This window comes from Oryctolagus cuniculus, chromosome 5, assembly GCF_964237555.1.
Source record: "Oryctolagus cuniculus chromosome 5, mOryCun1.1, whole genome shotgun sequence".
Taxonomy (NCBI): domain Eukaryota; kingdom Metazoa; phylum Chordata; class Mammalia; order Lagomorpha; family Leporidae; genus Oryctolagus; species Oryctolagus cuniculus.
Window position 1 is genome coordinate 37194074 of NC_091436.1, and position 20948 is coordinate 37215021.

Sequence of the window (20948 nt, forward strand, 5' to 3'; positions counted from 1 at the left end):
AAGATCATCAAATAATATGGTTAGTATACAAGCAGCAAGTAACTAGGCAGACTTGTGTGCTCACATCTAATCCCATAAAATCTCTTTGAGTTTAAAAATCTACACTGGAGATTTAACCACTAAAAGGAAATTAACTTGGATTCCCATAAATTTAGAAGCACAATGATATGGAGAATTACAATAGGACAGCCAAAGTTACCACACAGATAGACTTACATGAATAGTATTTCTCAGGAACATCAGAGGGTCTCAATCGGGCTGCAGGTCCATAGATAACTTTAATATTTTTAGTATCTCCCAAATATTTATTCAGATATATATACTTCTTACAGCTGCCTTGTTCCATGCCTAGAAAGTTAAAAAAAAATCCCAAAATATGTGGCCACTTTAACAAAAAATTAATAGCTACAGCAGTATTTCTTTCATTTCCAGAATTTTAATTATTAACGGGGGCTCAAGGCTCATATTAGTTGAACATCGATCAGTATGACCCAGAATTTCAGCTAGATCCACCACTTTCTTGTTTTTCTATATTTCTCCTTCTTCCACTCAAAATTAGTTAATGTTTCTTCTTACTAATGTATTACAATACCATTATGAAAGTACAGAGGAAGTCACACAGTTTCAAACAGAATATGAAAGCCCAGTTGCGTGCTCCAAGTCACCTATATTAACCGACATCATGTCAGTCTTGTTCCAGAACTGAAGCTGCTTTATCACATAACTTCTTAGGACTGTATCTAAAAACAGGATTCTACAATTATTTCTGAATCTACAAAGGACAAAAGCAACCTGCTTCCTACTTTCTTGTATGCACACCACTTCCATAGTCCCAGAGCTTCACACAAACAGGTTTGCAAAAATCGCAGAAGGGACTGGCATTCTGGTGCAGAAGGTTAAGCTGGCCCCCATGACACTGGCGTCCCATATCACTGGGCAGGTTTGAGTCCTGGCTGCTCTGTTTTCAATCCAGCTCCCTGCCAATACGCCTGGCAAAGCCAGCAGATGACAGTCTGAGTACTTGGGCCCTTGCACCCACGTCAGGGATCAAGTGTCACGTGCCTGGCTTCTGGCTTTGCCCTGCCCAATCCAGCTGTTGCAACATTTTAGGGAGTGAGCCAATAGTTGGGAGACTTCTCTCTCTCCCTCTGTCCCTCTCATTCTGCCTTTCAAATAAATAAGTTGTTAAAATCACGGGAAAATAAAATTAAATGAAAATATCAAAATTAATATAAACTGATAATATACTGCATTTTAGGTTAGATTTAGCAGGCTAAAAAATTCAAGAGTAATAATAATTTATTTCAATTAAATCTAAAATTACAGACTTAGCTGTCGCTCCCCGTCTTCGTGGAGGAGCAACACTGAACCCTGCGCTGTTCTTTCTGTCTGCTCGGCCCTCCCCGGGTTTGCTGCTGGTTCTTCCCGGGTTGGCTACTATCCCTTCCACCTCCGTGGAAGGGCAGTTCCCCCTGGCCGCATTCCCCACTTCCGCAGGGGAGCGGCACACCGCCGGCCGGCTTTCTCAGGGGCTGCACGGGTTCCCTTAGATGTTCCCCATAGATGTTCCCAGTGCATGCCGTCTCTCTCCTCCTTTATAGTCCTCCTCTGCCAATCCCAACTCGGCTGCCCACACGCCGAGTACGCTGCTCTCCTCCAATCAGGAGCAGGTCCTGCTGTTTATTGGTTGAACTGGAGGCAGCTGGGTAGAAGCTGTTTTCTCCTCTCCCAGCGCCATATTGTGGGAGAGCAGATGCATAGAATAAGTCTTAATTTGAGTAATTTAGTCTAGTCCGGGTTGCTCCCCACATTAGCAAAATTTAATGTGGAAAAAAATTGAACTCTTCCTTTCCCAACTTAGAATAGCAGTGTATTGCAGTTGACAGGCTCCTATGTTTTCTGGGAATTCTGCCTCATTCACATTTTATATTTAAAATAACTTTTTCCTTAAGATTTTCCATAAGAAGCTACATTTTTAAAAAATAATTAGGGGCTGCTGCTATGACATTAGTGGGTTAAGCCACCTACAACATCAGCATCTCATATGGGAGCAGGTTTGACTCCTGGCTGCTCCACATCCAATTCAGCTCCCTGCTAATGAGCCTGGGAAAGCAGCAGAAGATGGCCCAAGTGCTTGGGCTACTGTACCCTTATGGGAGACTTGGATGAAGCTCCTGGCTCCTGGCTTCAGCCTGGCCCAGCCCTGGCTGTTGTGGCCATTTGTGGAGTGAACCAGCAGATAGAAGATTCTCTCTCTCTCGCTCTCTCTCTCACTCTCACTCTCTGCCTTCTCTCTCTCAATAACTCTGCCTTTCAATAACGAAATCTTTCTTTAAAAAATTAACTAATATTCAGAGGAAATCATGACGCAAAAATCAATCAAGCAAACTTTTGGCACTATTTAACCTAAAGAGCAAATGTTGCATACTCAGATTACCATGATCTGAAATGAGGATGAGGTTCAGACACTGATGCAAGTTCAGCTCTTTCAGGCCATCCATCAGCATGCCCACCATGTTGTCCACTCTCTGCAAGGCCTTGATGACCTGAGAAAAGGAAGTAATTTCATGGGATGCATTCCACAATAACTATTTCTATAAAAGCTATCACTGGTCAGAAAGAAAAAGCTCAGTGGATGCAACTGTGATGAATGAATTTCACATGAGACTAAAACTGAGGATCAAAGACATGAAGAGCAGTAAATAATGGCTGACCATGAACAGTAGAAGGGCCCAACTCCTAGACATGAGAAATGCCAGTCTCTGATCTAATTAGCACTCCTTCAATGAGTGGAATGCAATCACTTAGTACAGATTCCATACAAGCCAATATAACATCAGCTCCAACCCACAATGCTTGACCAGAAGTGAAATTATTCTTAATTATTACTTTCCTTTGTACAATTAATTTCTTCTTCCACTTTCTGATCATTTAAATGGTCATTAATAAAGAACAATGCTTCTTAATTTATAAAATCATTAACTGTTAAAATGCTTTCTAACAGGTCTATTACTTAATTTTTTAATGTAGAGCTCTCAACCTATTACTTCCTTACAAATTCCATGTATTTTGTATATGAATATTACAAGGATACAGCATGGCAAATGGTTCTGGCAAACAGTTTTCCGGCATTTTTCTTCTCTCCTTACAAAATCAGCTGAAAAACATTCTTGTTCAACTTTGTGTTTTTTCTTTAATGTAACAAATCAGTTTAATCTTCACTTGTAGTCAGAATATTTCACTCTGAGATTTCTAAGTTCTTTTTAATATGATGTTTCATCTACCCAAAATATAAAATACAAGAATTGGAACTTTTAAGTATTAAGATAAAGTGGGTTTTGAAATGTCAGTAATATTAGAATTTCACAGAGTTTACAGATTGGTGAGTAGTATTTGTAAAGCAGTGGGTTCAGTCCTGAATGAAGAAGCGTTAGGAAAGCAGGTACTTAAGAAAATCACTAGTGAATTAGAAAACACTGCACAAATTTTAAAATTTATATGACCTGATAATCAAACAACAAAATGATCCTTAAATCTTTTTGCAGCCAAACTGATCTAGATATGTGTTTTAGATGTCAATGACTACAGGGAAAGTAAAAACAGCAGCACCTTGTCAACCGTTCCAACCAGGACAACCCCTGCGAGAAACTTTTCCCTTTGACCAGTTTTGACCTGGCCTCATTGTTGGCCACGCATCTTCCTTACCACACCTCTAAAAAGGGACATTTGTGCTTCACTGAGGGACCAAAGAAAGCAAGGAAGTGTGAGGTCACTGATTACAGTGGAGCTGTTGGAGACGGATTTGGAGGGACAAAACACACAGTGTAGAACAGGCCCACGTGAGGGTCAGCTTGCCTCCCTCTTCACTGTCTTCTATGTGAAACAGAAGCAATCACAGCTGTGCCTATTCCTCTCTCTTGCTCTGCTGTTGCTAAAGTGACCAAGTAGCACCTTCAAATCAGGGCTCTCCATAAACATATCAGGCTAGGCTTTCATCTCAAGAGTGCTTGAGGCTCACAAACCATCCAGCTTGGCTCCCTGGGCAGAACTGATAGGAATCTGGCGTAAAGCTCAGGTTAAGGAGGTGTTTGTAATCTTTGATCCCTTGGAATCAAAGGAGGAAGAAATTACTAGACAAGGATTCTGGATGATTCTACCAATACCTCTCTTCCCTTTTACCATGATGGATAATATTCATAGGGCCTTAAATTTTTTGTCTTTCGAATCTTAGGTCACAGACAAAATATTTGCCAGGAAGAAATCAACTTAGAAGTGCAAAGAAGCTCAAATAATTTTTTCTTCTAATGTTTCCTGCACTCTGAAATACAAGTGACACAGCTACCTGAATAGTAAAAGAAACATGCGTTGTTTTAAAGCCCTATGCAAATTACAAAGCTAGGGCCTAAGTTCCTCAACGGTTGACAGGTCAAACACGATTTTACACTGAGTGCTAGGGTCCATGAGCTGTTTTCCTATCTCGACCTTCCTAGTAACCACTAAATAAGAAGTGATTATTTGAGTATTTCTGTACTCCTCAGAAAATTCCCTATCCTTTGATGATCCTTTTAGCATGCTCTCAAGCGGCCAGACTCATCTCCTAAGAGAGATAAATGTTTTTCTGCTATGCCACTAATAACACTATTTTCACTGAATTTGGAGTGGTACTTGTTTATAAAATTTTCAAAAAGCTCTTAGGTTTTAGCCCAAAGAAGGAGGAAATGGAATGGTTAAAGGCTTTGGAATTGAAAATATGCAAATTAATACATCATTAGTTCCATTTAGCACTGTGAAAATGGTTAGCAAAACAATTCTTCCAACTCTTATTTTGAGTGCATTCTTTAGTTTCCAAATCGTGCCTAGTAGTCTACAGAAATCACAGAATCTTACAGAATGGTCTCAAAATCTGCCTCAAAGCAAGGTTCAGTTAGCTGATGCTAGGTTTAATGAAGGAGTCACTGATAAAAAAAGGTACTTACTTCACTGCTGACTGGTCCATATGAATGACCTGAAGAATCTGGTTCTTCTAAATACAGAGTGTAAAAGTGTGGTCTAAATCAAACAGTACCAAAATGTAATATTTTACGAACACATTGAAAAACAGAGTGGAAAGAATAATTCAACAACTGACAGTGATTAAAAATTCTACAACACGGGGATAACATTCTTTAAAATGTGTAATGGTTCACTAAAGAGTTAATTTGGATCTAAAACATCATAGTTAATAACAAAGTTTTGGTGTAGTCTATTTTAATGCACCAAGTAACATCCATACAACAAAGGAGCATTTAAAATTGAAATTAATTGTCTACATACCTTTCATCTTTAGGAAGCCGTAACCACTGAAGAATAGCTAAAATTCTTTCTTCAAATGGCACTGAACTGAAATGAAGGATAAACACAATGAAAAAAATATATAGAATCATTGTTTGGATTTTAAATGTATTTTTCTTACTGATGATAGGATTGAGAGAAATAAGTCAGCACATCTATTGTGTTTTAAAGTCATGGAAGAGTTCATGGAGAAGTTTCATTTGAATGCATAAATTTATTTTCCCAATTAAAAAACATTAAGTTTTTATACCAATTTTGTAATGGTGCTTAAACAATTGCTTAAACAAATGCCCTACTTGAAGATACTATTCATGCACCTGAGAATCACCACTGCATGCCACATGTTAATACATTCTATAACGGGCACCTCATAAGGAACTCACTCACTGATGACTTAGCGCAACAGGGAAGTTGGCACCTGATGAGCAGGTAACAGTCCTCTAGGCAATGTTTGTTATGCAGAATCAATTCCCTCCATCAGAACACTTGCCCAATCCAGTTACAGGTGGCACAGCCAATAGATCTGTTCTCTATAAGATCTTGAAAAGCTCAACACCTGATATCACTAATATTTCAGTATGTAGTACAGTACATGACATCTAAAATATCATTAACCATCTCAATTTCTTTTTTTAAATATTTATGTATTCATATGAAAGGCAGAGTTACAGAGAGGCAGAGCTGGCAGACGCAGAGAGGTCTCCCATCTGCCTGTTTATCCCCTAAATGGCAGCAATGGCCAGAGCTGGGCAGATCTGAAGCCAGGAGCCAGAAGCTTCCTCCAGATCTCCCACATGGGTGTAGGGGCCCAAGGACTTGGGTCATCTTCCATTGCCTTTCCAGGCCATAAAAGACCTAGACCGGAAGTGGAGCAGCCAGGTCTTGAACCAGCTCCCACATGGGATGCCGACACCACAGGAGGCAGCTTTTATCAGCTATGCCACAGAACTGGACCCAACCATCTCAATTTCATCAATGGAATGAAAACAATGCTCAATAATAAGGTGGGATAGATGCACTGCAGTGTTTTCATGTGAACCAGAATATAATAGAGTATAAGACTAGTAAAGAAAATTGAAATATGCTGTTATATCAATTTTGCAATAGGAATTTTACTAGTATAAAATAAAATTATTTTGGTAGTCTCACTAAAATCAGCCACATGGAGTCTTCCTTATAAGTTTTTGTTTTTCCTGAATACATAACAGATTTTGAATATTACAAGGAGGTTATTCTGATAAGTTTCTTACATTAGAAAACATTTATTAAAGTAATTTAGAGGGACAGGCACTGTGATGCATTGGTGGGTTAAGCTGCTGCTTGGAATACAGGCATCTCATCAGGATGCCTTGGATTGAGTCCCACCTCCACTTCTGGATCCAGGTTTCAGCTAATGCACCTGGGAGGCAGCAGATGATGGCCCAAGTACTTGAGTCCCTTGGAAACCCAGATGGAGTTCATGCCTCCTAGCTTCGGCCTGGTCCAGCCCTTGCTACGTGGGGCATATGGAGAGTGAACCAGCGGATGGAACACCTCTCTCTCTCTCTCTCTCCCCTCTTCTACCATTCTTTTCTGTCACTGTCTTTCAAATAAGTAAAAATAAACTTTAAAAACTATCTATAAATGGAAATCCAGAGGTGTCATTAATATTTAAGCAATATTTTCAGACACCAAGAGTTAACTGTCTTACTTAATACATCCTCAATACATCCCCTCCTCTTCATATCTCTTTTTCTTCCTAGAGTTAAAATAGGCAGCGCTTCCACTTTCAGATCTTTCTTTCTACCATAACCTCATCTACTGTTCTTGCCCAAAGAGCCTAACACAACATGTCATCAGTGTTTCTAAGAAACACTTGTCTAGTTTTGTTGTCTATTTACCATCTACCCAAAACTCAGTTAGAAATCTTATTCTGAGAATCTGCATTTTTCAGCCAATGTATCACTGAAAAGGTGGAACTCAGAACTTGATAAAAAGGACAGCATGAGATAAAAATACGCTGTTGTACATTACAGGACCCAGAAAAATTCATCTACACATACCCATTGTATATTTTGTAGATGTCTGGGAAAATCCCATTAATTTTCACATCTGATCCTGGCCAAAAGAAAGTGCCAGACCTCAGGCCTTGATACTTCGCTGTGAGCCAAATCTGAGGAAGATAATGAAGGGAAGTTAGGAAATCATGCATGAGCCTCCTAGGGAAGCATGTGCTCATGCAACGCCCATGCATTCTTCTCAGATGCTAGAATGCTTCCAAGGGCAGCAAGTTCCAACACTTAGATAATAACAAGCTCGTAATATGACTGCAGCAAAAAGAAATTAAATAATCAGACATTAAATTCACCTCAAATAAGATGGACACAAATCTGTTGCCAACTTTGAATGAAGAAAAGTTGACAAATACATGTCTTTAATTTATTGATGACAGCTTTGCTTTTGTAACTATCATTTGTTAAGTATTTATTCCAATCACAGTTCTAATTAATATTTCTGAAATAGTATACATAATTAATTTATATGATCCTCACAATAACCCTATGACATAGTTAGTACTGAGACACAGAAAGAATGATCTGTCCAAATTCATACAATATCAGAACTAAAATTTGACTTCATAACCTGCAAATTAACATTATGCTCTTTATCCTTCTCAGAGGAATGTCAAGGTTATCCAAATAGACCCTATGTAATTACTGTGGCAATCTGAAAAAATAAAAAGGAGAATGCATCTAAAATCACCATCAGAAAGAACCTCTATGTTAGCACACATGCAAATAAAGCCAAGGTTCATCTCTTCCAAAACAAAGTAGCTTTGTGGAGATCTAAACTATCACACAGACACCCAGACTACTGCTCATGCTAATATCACAAGAAGGAAGAATCAAGCAGAGAAGAAAAAGGACTCAATACAACTCAAATCCATCTCTGAAACAAATCACTCTCATTTTGTGCAAACAACTTATATTTAGGATTATTATCATTCACCTCCATTTAGGAAAGGTGTCCACATATACAGGCAATGAACTAGGTTATCATTAGCTACAGGAAGTCTGATTATTTTATTCTGACTGAAATAGATAAGAATAATAAATATAAACTACTTTAGTAGATAAAACAAAAAAACTCACTGGCTCTCCTTTGTACCACTCAGGATTAAATTTCTCTTTACTTTTCAGTGAAAAGGAAGCATTCATTTTGGGATCATACATTTTATTGTCAATTATGCCATGGGATTCTGGATAAAGTCCCTAAAAAAGATAAAATACAGATTTTATGCAAATCATGAGTTACTTACTGTTAAATAAAGTCACAGCATAAAACTGCAACACAGAAATTGATAACCAAAGATAAAATTAATTATAATAAAGTTTAAGGAGAGAAGAACAACAAAATGGGTGTTGTCAAGATATAATCCACCACTGAAGATTTTATACAGTATTTTTGTTCTACATTTTTTTATAGCCAGCAATGTTTCAACGTTACATATACTATCGTTAAGGCACATCTGATGATCTATTTTATAACACAATAGGTGTCAAAGTATGGTTAACATATGGATTCTTCAGGATCCCACCCCTTCCTGAATTCCAAATGGAAGAACTGAAAGTGCAATGTAAAGACGGGCAATCCATACTCTGCCTCTGGCGAGCTTGTTCCAGCACTACTGTAAATGTAAGGTAAAAGAACTGTAAACTAGGAACTTCTTCAGTTTATGAAACACCATTCAGGACTGCTGCTTCTTGAGTGTTTTCTTCTTTTTCAGATATTAATCTCTTCCTCCCCTGGAGTACGTTGTAGCTTAGGAATGTCAGCGCCAGAAGCAGTATTCGGGCCATTTCCTTCCTCTTCTGAAGGACCCTGCTCTTCAATCACATCTTCTGCCTAGACCACTTTCATTAACTGAAGCTGTATCAGAATCAGTCACTCCATCCATCAGAACAGCATCTTCATCAGTCCTTCCTCTGGGAGACCACCTACTACGGTTAGTACAGAACTGATGGAGGACCTGCCACCACATGGTCACCACGACCTTGACTCCCTGAAACACTTCTGCCTCTTCTTCCTGGGCATCTCCTGCTGTCACACTGATGTCGGCTCTCTCGATCATCTTCTCCGCCCAGTGACCAAGCACTCAGCTCATTTGTACATTCAGATTCTATTTCTGAGAGGTTAGACAGCTCAGAATTTGTACCATAACCAGAGGTGTAATTAGCGCCCCAACAACCTCTGCCTCTTCCACTACAAGACCTAGAACCAATCTGTGATAGTTGTTCACCAGTCTGTAGGCATTCCATTAACTATTCCTTCAGAGAAACAATATTATTCCCTAAAAGAACCCGCACATTTCCCATGCTTTCTTGAGTGCCAACAAACACAAAGGGAACCATTCCATCTTCTCTAGTTAGTTTGTTTTCATTGTCCCTTCAGTTCTCACCCAAACCACACCCGATTTGCTATTTCTTAAGTAACTTAGCCATTTTTTTCCAATTACTTTTCCAAAGAGGTTCCTAGGAACCTGAATAAGGTCCTCCACAAATTCCAAGAAACTTCTAACCTTTTTCACAGCATCAGCACTCTCTCCATAGATTCTAAATGTTCCAATACCTTCCTCTAGCTCAACAGCTGTGACTCCAGGAACCTTCTTAGTTTGCTGTATGTTACTACCATGTTCCTATTGCCAGGCCAATTAAATCTTCTCTCACAACAAATTCTTCATGCAAAGCTGCTGCAAGTTGTTTTGTGCATTCTAAATACTTAGTGGTCTCTTCACTTCTGGACGTAAGTACCAGCTTCATACGAATACTTCGCAAATGCATTTCACTTAAAATATTTGTTCTCTTCACAGTTGCTTCGCTGGCAGACAGTATCATTAGTTGTGTGGTTACTGGTTGGTAAAAAATTCTGCACTCTCCTACTGCTTTCTTAAAATCTTTACATGCATTTTCCTTAGCACTCGCCTCTCTCAAATCCTAAGGAACTCCCACCATGCTTTTAAAGAAGGTATTTTTTTTTGACAGTTTTATTTTGATTGACAGGCTGAAGTCATTTAAATGTTACCATTTCACTGTAAGTGGCATCACAAGCAGCATATTCAATGACATAAAACTCTCCTTTCATCATCCAAATTTTGGCCAACTACCATCCACATGATTCTTGGTCATTTACTCCAGAAATACCTCTACTTCATCCCCAACACTAATTTCTTTTTTTATATTAGCAGTAGTGCTAATCTAATTCCATTAAATAGAACCTGGTGCTCTGGTTGCCAATGATTTTCAAAAACAATGGTGAGGAAGTCTTCATGAACATCTTTGATAAATCCCTTGTAGAAAGTCCCCTTGGAACTGAGAACCTCCAACCTTAGTGCCACCATGTTGGAACTGTGATTGTTTTAAATTTACAGCAACAAAAGTAATTCAGAAATGATATATATGAAATTCTACATAAATAGGTAGTCTCCCAAATTTTGAAAAAAAAAAAAAAATACTGTTGTCTTTTTGCATTGCCAAGAAGCAACTCCTCTTTGAGTCCAATAATAGCTTTCATCAACACAAGCTAGCACACGCTTTGGGTTTCAAATTAAATCTGGAAAGTTTGATCAAAGCAAAAGAGGACTGTAATCCAATCTGGAGTAAGGCAGAGTGATTTGCTCAAACAGCATCAAAATGATTGGAAACACAAGCTGAGGGGACAGTTTTTTGGCTCAAATAAAATGTTATAAAATTCATGGAAAAAAAAAAAAAGATGCAGGAACCAGAGAATCTTCATACTGAAGAGAAACCAAGAAATCATTTTGAGGTCTTCAGCTTCTGCTTTTTTCATATGAGAAAATGGACACCCTGTAGATAAACTGACCATTCCAAGATCAGAGCTTGCAAATATCAGAAACTAGATTTCCTTGCTTAATTACACTTTGAAAAGAAAGTTACTTTTTTCAGATCCAAAAATCTAATTATTTTCTCAAAAAAAAAAATGTTGCCATTGCATCTCACTACTGTGAACAGACAAAAGTTGGAAATCAGAGCTTACTGTGACAATGCTGTAGTGATTGGGAAAGGTTTTTGTTGGGTATACTGGTCTCATGTTTTTTGCATATGTTCCACATTTTTCTAGAAGGGAAAAAAAGGAAGCATCATTAGAAAACACATCAGACAATCTGCCTGCCCCATTTAGCCTTGGTATTGCAGCAGCCTAAATCATGTACAAAAATTAGCCCAGGAAAGATTTATAACCAGATACAACTCAGGATGAATTTTAAAGCAACACTCTGGATCCAAATTCTTAACTACATGAGTTAATTTTTCTTTGAGTCAGAAAAACATTGGACAAAATAATAATTAAAACAATATAATAGCTACCCCATACATATCAATCACATTACATTCAAGACGGGCAACTTCTAATAACTTGATGTTTGCTAGGTCTTTGATACTACTTGGTGGTCAAATACTTAAATTATAAGACAGTTGAAAAAACAAAACACTACACTATTAGCTAAATCTGCAAACTAAAATAAGGGTAAAGTAGTAGGTGGGGTGATAGCGTCCTAGGCCATAGATGCAGAAATAGCTGACCCTGGACAAACTTGGCTGCTTTAAAACCATAGGCACATTTTGGCTTCATGTGAGAGAAAGTATGGAAGTCAGGCTATTCTTACAACCCTGGTCAGTTAGCCCTGGTATCTCTCCTCCTTCCCTGCCTCTACTATTACAATATTTAATTGCCTGAAATGTCCTTGGATTGGCATGTATCTATAGATCTCATTGCTCTCCTGGCAGGCTATATTCCCAACTACCCAAAGCTAGGAGTGAGACTAACTGTACTGATTTCTTTTACTCTTCATATACAGGAACCTACAGCTACTTAATTCTGAACTCAGGGAGCCAAGTTTCGTGCCATGGAGGCAAACTTTCCTCCCGGTGGTCACAGAGGGCTGGATTCACACTTCAAAGTCCTGGGCCTGCTGGTAAGAACAGAGCTTTCTCTGTGCAAAACTAAAGGCTTTCTATGCCAAATGCTTGTTTATTTAAAAATCTACTTTCTGCCAGGTAGAAATTAAAAACCAAAATTTTAAGAAGCTCTCCAGAAATTATTTTGGCACTTCATAAGATAAACATAATAAAGTACATATGCATTAATGGAGAGGAATTTTAATGTTTAAAGCAACCTCATATACCCAATTTTGATAAATAATTTAGAATTCTAGAAGGATACTAAAAATTGTTTTTATTTACTTTTATTTAATATTGAGCACTAACAATTTGCAAAGTTTAACAGTTTTTAGATCCACATATTTTTTTTCCTTTTTAAATAACAGTGATACAATGGACACCCATCTGCTGACTGTTAAAGTGATTTAAAACATGACACCATTATCAAGAAAAGACCATTCTACTATTCTATTAATAACTTATAAAACTAATCATTCAGTTAAGACATAGAATGAGTTATAGAAATAGTAAGAGTCCAAATCAATCCAAAGGATGACACAGATTACCAGGTAGGCAACTATTTTTCTGTCTGTAATACCAGTTCTGTATCAGAAATACTCTGGTTTTGAAATTATATTTTAAAATGAATACTTACAGAATGAATAAGTAAGATATTTTTCCACCAACAGAATGCAAAAGTCTAGGAAAGAATAAATATGTATAAAAATGGCCAAGGATTAAAATCCCAACCATATTATCTTTTCAGTACTTAAAGCACAGCTTCATAGCTACCATAATATTAAAAATGAGGGCCTTGTTATCAGGTTCAATTACTTGGCAATAGAGAAGCTTAGTAAAATAGTTAGGTTGTACCAGTACTTTTCCAAAAAAAGACAGCCTCTCTAGTCTATCTCACTGAAGTTGTGACGCAAAGCAGTAAACTCTGAAGTTACTCACTTAGTTTGCTAATAACAGGAAGAAGTCCACCCCAAGTGTGTAAATATTCTGCTCTGAATCCATCCAAAGAAAATAATAGTGTAGGAGGCATTTCAAATCTGGGTAATGAGAAAGAAAAAAAAAGTCTGAAGAAGCAAAAAGAAGACAAACCCAATGAAGATGCTCTCCCTCCTTGCCCGGACCAGTGAAGATTTTCCACTCTAGTCGGTCTGTCACCTTCAGTAAAGTAACAAGCTGGGCAAACACACTGATAGAGGATGTTTTACCTAAATTTGTATTCACAGACATGCTTTCTTGTTTAACAGCACCCATCTATCATCAAACAGTATTTATTAGACTGCCAGACCATTTTGAGCCACCATTGAAGAAACATCATTCATGGTTCATGTCATTATAAAAGCTAGACCAAATACTACTTAAATGCAATAGGGTTTTTCCAATTTGTGGGAAAATAAATGATAATAAATAACATTTCCATTAAATTTTTACTTCCATTAATTTTTTTCTGTTTTCATTCCCATTGATTTTTTCCTGAAAAATTGACTTTCTCGTATCGTCTGTACTTGTATCTATATGCTATAGTGTATTTCTTTAAGTTTAGTATATTTAAAACACAGAGATACTTAAAATAGAAATATAAGAAATATGTACTAAGTTTAAATATACAAAGAAAGGACTCAAAGCTGGGAATGATCAAACAATGAAGTTTCACACACACACACACATACACAAATGCAGAGTTATGATGTCTTTCACAGAAATCCAAAGATAGTGGCCAAAAATCACATATAGGATATCATCAGCCAAAGAAAATTGCTACAGATGACTGCTACGTGGCTACAGCAAAACAATCATGCTTCAGGAATTCTGTAGCTAGCACCTGGTGGCTGGCAGGGTAGTTAAGTATCACAGGAGAACCATGAAAAGATTTTCCACAGAAAATTTACTCAGTAATTTTGTTCTTTCATCATTTAAATATTTATTTATTTAACTTTATTTCAAAGACACTGGGACAGACTTCCCATCATTGGTTACTTTCTGAATGTGCAACATCTGTGTCTGAGTTGGGATGAAGCCAGGATCTTGGAACTCAATCTGGATGTCCCACATGGGTGGCAGAGACCTGTGCATTTGAGCTATCACCTGCTGCCTCCCAAGGTGCACATTGGAGAGAAGCTAGAATCTGAAGTGAATCCAGGACTTGAACTAGGCACTCTTAAATGGGATGAGGGCATTCTAAACAGAGATTTAACTGCTATACCAAATGCCAGCCTTCAGGCAGTAATTTAAAATCTAACATAAATACTTATTTACCTTTTCAACTCTACCCTTTCCCACCTTACATATATACATGGAAGCAACCCCAATTTCTACTAACTGATATCTACTACATAACATCCTTGGGAGACCCTACAGAATCAGGTGCACACAGTGTCCATGTTCTATATCTGCATAATATCATTTCTATTTAATGAACAGAAAAGAACTGAAGTGACTTAGTGGGCTTTTAGGTGAACGTACTGGTATAATGACTTCTAGAATAACAAATATTCATGGCTGCCTTTTTTTCCACCAGATTCTAAAGTAAGGGTCACAACTGCAGTCATATAATATTACCAGTGCCAAGCAGATCTGGATAAATATAATGTTTAATGAACCAGTGACTATTATGTTTCTATTCTAAACTTGGAAAAAGAAACAAAAGGTGTTTCTAAAAAGGAAAAGATTAATACGTCAGGATAGAATCTTACCCTTCTGGACACTGAGGCTCGTTTATGTTCTCACATGTTTCTTCCACCCAGCTTTTCTCACCTAAAATATTTTCAAGAAACAAAATGAGTTAAACATACTTAATAAGGACGATAACTGTGATGCTTGTGAGACACACAAAAACAAAGCAATCTTCGTTAACAGGTATGTAGACAACATAGGGATGATGCTAGAGAAGTCTAATGAATCAAGGAGCTCGTTCTGTTTCAGAAAGGGTGTTAGCTAATGAGAGGAAGGAAAAAGCGATGTCTCACTACAAGACTAAACTGCACCACAGTCAGCCCTAGGTCTCCACAGGTTCTGTGTCCACGGATTCAACCAATTGTGGATCAAAACACGAAAGCATTTCATCTGTACTGAACATGTGCTGTTTTTTTTCTTGTTATTATTCCCAAAGCAAAACACCCATGTAAAACTCAGCCAGGACTCTGGAAGGTGCCAGGCTGCTGCAGAACCCAGGGAGCCCAGGGAACACTGACCTTGACACACAGCGCTATAGTTGATGCAGCAGTCGCCATGCTCCTTACAGTCGTCGGAACAGGCACACAGGCTTCTGGACAACCTTTTCTCACCGCACCTGAATTTGTTGCAAGTCCATATGCGTTCTAGAAACAAATAGCAACAAAATGTGTCTTATGGTTCAAAGGCAATGCAATCTAAAATAACTCAGAATTGTCTTCTGGAGTAGAATCTGCCACCACTGCAGTCACTCGGAACTAACAGAAATAAAACATGCAGGCACCAACTGTTGTTATTTCACTAAAAAGCCAGAACTGTATCATTTTTAAAAGGTGGACAGTCATAATTATTATTATACAACTCATACATGGAACTCAGCATCCTCAAAATTTAATCTAAATGTGACTCATTCCTGTTTCTGTATTATTCCATGTCATAAGTCAGGAAGTCCAAATCAGAGAAAAATTTCATATTCTGATAGTTTTATTTTAAAGTGTAGGTATGTATCCAAGAACATTTGCTTTAACAGGCCCATACTGAAAATATCTATATAGGTCAGGCAGCCTTTTTTTTTTTTTTTTTTCAGGCAGCCTTTTAAAACTTAATTTAAATGCAAGTGACACTACAAAAGCTTTCAGTATACATTAAATATATGAAAATTTTTGTTATCCACTAAATGTTTAGCAAGGTAAATTAGGTGAAATAGTTTCTGTACAGAACTGTTGAAACACAAAGGCCAATGTTAAAATAGGTGCACATGCTAAATTAAGACTCATATGAATAAGGAAATCACATGCCTAAAAGACACAGAACTTTGCTTTGATCTGAGATTAATGCCCATGATGCCATCTTTTTCCCTGCACATGTTCACCTGGTTCTATACACGTCTCCTGGTAATCTAGACAGCAGTTTCCAAGGTCAACGCAGGCCACATCACAGCGACAGTTGCCGAAAGTTCTCTCAAAACAGCGACCTTTGCAACTTTTAACTAAAAATGTTGAACAACAAGTTAGATATTTCTAATAATTATAACTGCAAAGCAGCATCAGTGAATAAACCTAAGTTATATATATCAGATTCAAATACTGCTTAGAAAACACAGATAAGGTAACAATATTACCCAAGAATCCTTTCACACACACACACACACACACACAGGGACCCCAATAGAAAATATCTTATGCACAAAGATGGCCAATGTTTTTTCTAGACACAGAAAACTTGTTTATTTTATTTATCACAAGCTCTTCTGGATCAGATAAGACTTAAATACCCATGATGTGATAAACAAAAGTCACACTAAGGGCTTATTCTGAATATTTATGTTATGAAAAAGTCAGCTTAAGCAGGAATGAATTTGCTAAAATTCAGAAATATGGGAAAAGTATTTATCTAGAAGTATTTCAGAAAGAACATCTAATATACCTCCCTTTCTGTCTGGTAGAAAGTAATAGTATGTGTGCAGAGAACAGGTTCACCAGCACCCTGTCATCCCAAACACCCATTTCACCTGGAGATCCAGTCCAGCTCCCTCCAAAAGCCTTCCCAACTCCCCAGCCTAGGTCCAATTTCTTTTTCTCAAGCTCTTATAAAACCTGGTCCTTCCCTCCAAGCCACTCAGTTGTAACACGGTTCCTTGGTTAACATCCTGGTCTCACACCAGACTACCAATTCCCAAAGAACAAACAGCCCAGCGTACAGTGTCTCTAGCCCCAGCAGATGCTTGACGCAGAGTTGGGACTAATCAGCTTTTGCTATATCGTCAAACAGCCGATATAGAAGAAAATACTTTTCATTAAAAACAACAATTTATTGCTGAAATTCTTTGCTAGATACCTTGAGTGAAAATTAGGATGTTGGGAAACAGGAGGGGAAAAAAAGTCAAGTAAGGGACATTCAACCAAAAAGGAGAATAATCTTAGTTCTTGACTTCTCTGGTCTTCTGAACCAACAAGATACTTCCATGGAATTGAACTCTCATTTGACACTGAGAAATTAGAAAGTTTAAAAGGAGATATAATAATAACAATCATTAGGTCAGAAATAGTAACTTTCCTGGCCCAAAGCTGGGAAAACTATTGCAATAAAAGCTATTATTTGAAGTTTATTAATATATATCTCATAAATTATAAAAATATATCTTATATACTATATTGAGTGCAGATTAAAATCACTATTTTCAATCCTTTATTTTTACTTTTACAAGACCATCAATCTCAGTGAATTAATTCCTGTTGAATGATAACACAATAAATACTAAAGTCTACAGCTTCTTTCTTTAAACTTAGAAACATTTGCTCTAAGTAGTTTGCTAATTAAACACATATAATTACCACATTGCATTCATTTTGGCAATACATGATAGCTTAACAATCATGAAAATGTTTTAAATGAGGAATAGTATAATCATACAATAGTTTAATAGGATAAAAACATTAACTTTCTAAAACTGACTTCCCAAGGAAAACTGTTGATGATTTTATGGGAGAGAAAAAAAAAAAAAAAAAAAAAAACCTACCTCGGAGACAAAATAATGATTACTATAATTTACTGTATTCAGTTTGGTTATTTGTATAAATCTTGTTAGGACAGGATAGAGATCTGCACTTGATATGAAGAAAAAATACACAGAAACTTTATAATGGAACCATTGCTTTGAAACCACCGATGTCTGCAGCATTAAAAACATTCAGAGCACATAATGATGAATTTCTGATTGTCCAGAGCCTAACTGGTTAGGTGGTAACCCCGAGGGCAGCTTCAGAACTAACTCCTTAAGGGGTAAGTATCCCAGGAGTCCTTGGAGGAAGTCAGAGAGCAAGAGCTCCAGGCACACAGCTCCAAACCTGTGTGTTTCTTTTATTATCTACTGATTTTATATTGCTTGGGGTTTTTTTGTTGTTGTAGCCCCTCTTCCTTGTTTTGGAAATAAAGGTTTGCAAGTAAATAAAACTGTATATGGCTAAAACAGTACAAGCGCTTCAATAAGAAGGCACAAGCCAGCATGAAATTTGAAATAACTACAGGGTACCCACAGCATTAGGTGACTTAACTCAATCACATTCTGAATAAGGCACACTCACTCACACATACACAGAGAGAGTACTAATTACCTTCTTTAGCACAGCTTGGTTTCAGCCCAAATATACAACCAAGAATTGTTGTTAACACACATACCGATAATACCTAGGGGGAAAGGGAAGAAAGAAAACAAGATAATTTCAAAATCCTTTTATTTCTCCAACTGTTGCTAAACGTGCTGGTGCTTCTCTGGTCCTCATGCATGTGTTGGTCATATGGCCGTGTTCACTTTTTGAAAATTCAAACTCTACATTTGTAATTTATATACTATTTTTGAAAGTATGTTATACTTCAACACAAAGTTGACTTAAATGTCAGCAAACGATTCTGTACACCCAAAGTTAATGCATCAGTAATTACCCAATTATGATAAGGGGATTAGAAAAAAATTCTAACAATTTAAAGACAGGAAAATCTACTTAGAGACTTTTGAGACCCAATTTCCTATGTGTTAACGCATTACAGACAGGATGAATATGAGAACATTACAAGTATATGACTCTTACCAAGTAACTACACAGGCCTAAACATAATATCCTCACATGCACTATGACAGCTTGAGTAAATGACCACTTAGCTGACTACGTCCAGAGCCCAAATGCTGGCACAAACTGGATGTGTGATTTGGCATGATCATTTAAGCTGTCCAGACATTAGTTTTATTCATCTATAAAAGACTGGACTACATGGATTTCCCATAAATTTCCTATATACAAATTTAGGAACATAGTGATACTTCCTATCCTACCCTCTCTCCCACCCTTCTTCCTTCTCCATCTCTTATTCCCATCTTTATTTTTTCCTAACATCTATTTTCATTTAACTTTATACATGTAAGATTAATCCTACACTAAGTAAAGACTTCAACAAATAGTATTTAAAAAAACTGTTCCTCAACAGTCAAGACAAGAGCTATTTAAAATCATCACATCTTGGGGCCAGCGCTGTGGCACAGCGGATTAACGCCCTGGTCTGAAGTGCCAGCATCCCATATGGGCGCCGGTTCTAGTTCTAGCAGCTCCTCTTCTGATCCAGCTCTCTGCTATGGCCTGGGAAAGCCATAAAAGATGGCCCAAGTCCTTGGGCCCCTGCACCTGTGTGGGGGACCTGGAAGAAGCTCCTGGCTCCTGGATTCAGATAGGCACAGCTTCAGCCGTGGCGGTCAATTGGGGAGTGAACCGTCATGGAAGACCTCTCTTTCTCTCTGCCTCTCCTCTCTCTGTGTAACTCTGACTTTCAAATAAATAAATCTTTTTTCTTAAAAAAAAAAAAAAGAAATGCATGAAGTTTGTATACCTTAAAGGGCTTCTAGGTTAAAAAAAAACAATATATTGAAAATAAATAGTGAGATATAGTATGCCACTGAGATCCACAAAAATAAAATTTCTTGGTTTTGCATGTAAAAAACAGAAACAATCAAAAAACATAAATTATACATAAAACTAAAATTTTATTTCTCTATAAAACTTACCTAGGATAGTTAAAATAATATATATCATCTCCTCCAACATATAACAGAATCTTTCTGTTGCCTTGGGAAAGTGTTTTATTCCTTTCTAAGCTTAGAACATTTTCCAGTCTTAACCTTTGCAATTTCAATATCATAAAATATCTCCAAGAGTTCCTTTTATGTGAAGTTTTGTGCCAGTGTCACTTCCTCTGGGAATCTTCATCCTTTTTCTCACAAGCACGCCCCTCCTCTATGAGAAATTTACCTTCACCAGGTTCCTCTGGTTTCATAGCCAGAGTCTACTGAACCAGGGCAGCATCAGAATTCCCACAGTTAACTATTCCATAACTCCATTCACATTCAACTGGGATTTTACTTTAAGCATTGTCACTTTTATTTTCTTCACTGTATTTTCATTCTTTAAAACCAATTCCCTTTTACCAGCATCCATTTTTACTTAGTGTTACATGGAATTACCTACAGGAGACAAAGCAGCAACATAGCTACATGCTCTGCTGTATGTACATGAGTCAACTAAAAGATATACAATGGCCAGTCATTGCCAGACTTTTAAAGAAGTTATGTGATTGGTCACCGACCATATTTCACACCTGCTTTTTACACAGTGATTTGCAGACTGACGAGTTAGCAGCAATGTTTGTATTTTATGCTATTACTCACAGTTAATATGGCCTGGTAACTGAAATCTAAACTATATAGTTAAGGGGCTGGTGTTAATTAAACTGTGGTAATCAAAATTGTTGGAGAATCATGCAAAGCTACCAATGCCTCTGCTCTCATAATTGGGTAATACAGCTATCTTAGGATGTTTATTTTAAAATTACTTGCATTCATAAAACAAACCAGAAACAAGCTAAGATCATTTTAAGGAAACTGATTTAATAAACCATGTTTTACCCATATAATGAAACAGTCTGAAAGAGCCTCAGAGACAGGCGTGTGAG

The 20948-nt window shown here is 37.3% G+C and overlaps 1 protein-coding gene and 1 pseudogene across 1 annotated transcript in view; both read right to left on the minus strand.

Annotated features, from left to right (window-relative positions):
- The window catches only part of ENPP1 (ectonucleotide pyrophosphatase/phosphodiesterase 1), a 71727-nt gene that overhangs the window by 21680 nt on the left and 29099 nt on the right, over positions 1–20948 (minus strand). The window contains 12 exon segments of the mRNA NM_001082742.2: positions 217–348; positions 2438–2546; positions 4977–5049; positions 5314–5379; positions 7374–7483; positions 8463–8582; positions 11365–11444; positions 13224–13321; positions 14975–15035; positions 15473–15598; positions 16324–16440; positions 18566–18638. Of these exon segments, the coding sequence (NP_001076211.2) occupies positions 217–348; positions 2438–2546; positions 4977–5049; positions 5314–5379; positions 7374–7483; positions 8463–8582; positions 11365–11444; positions 13224–13321; positions 14975–15035; positions 15473–15598; positions 16324–16440; positions 18566–18638 (1165 nt within the window).
- On the minus strand, positions 8911–10599 carry LOC103349887 (RNA-binding protein FXR1 pseudogene; annotated as a pseudogene).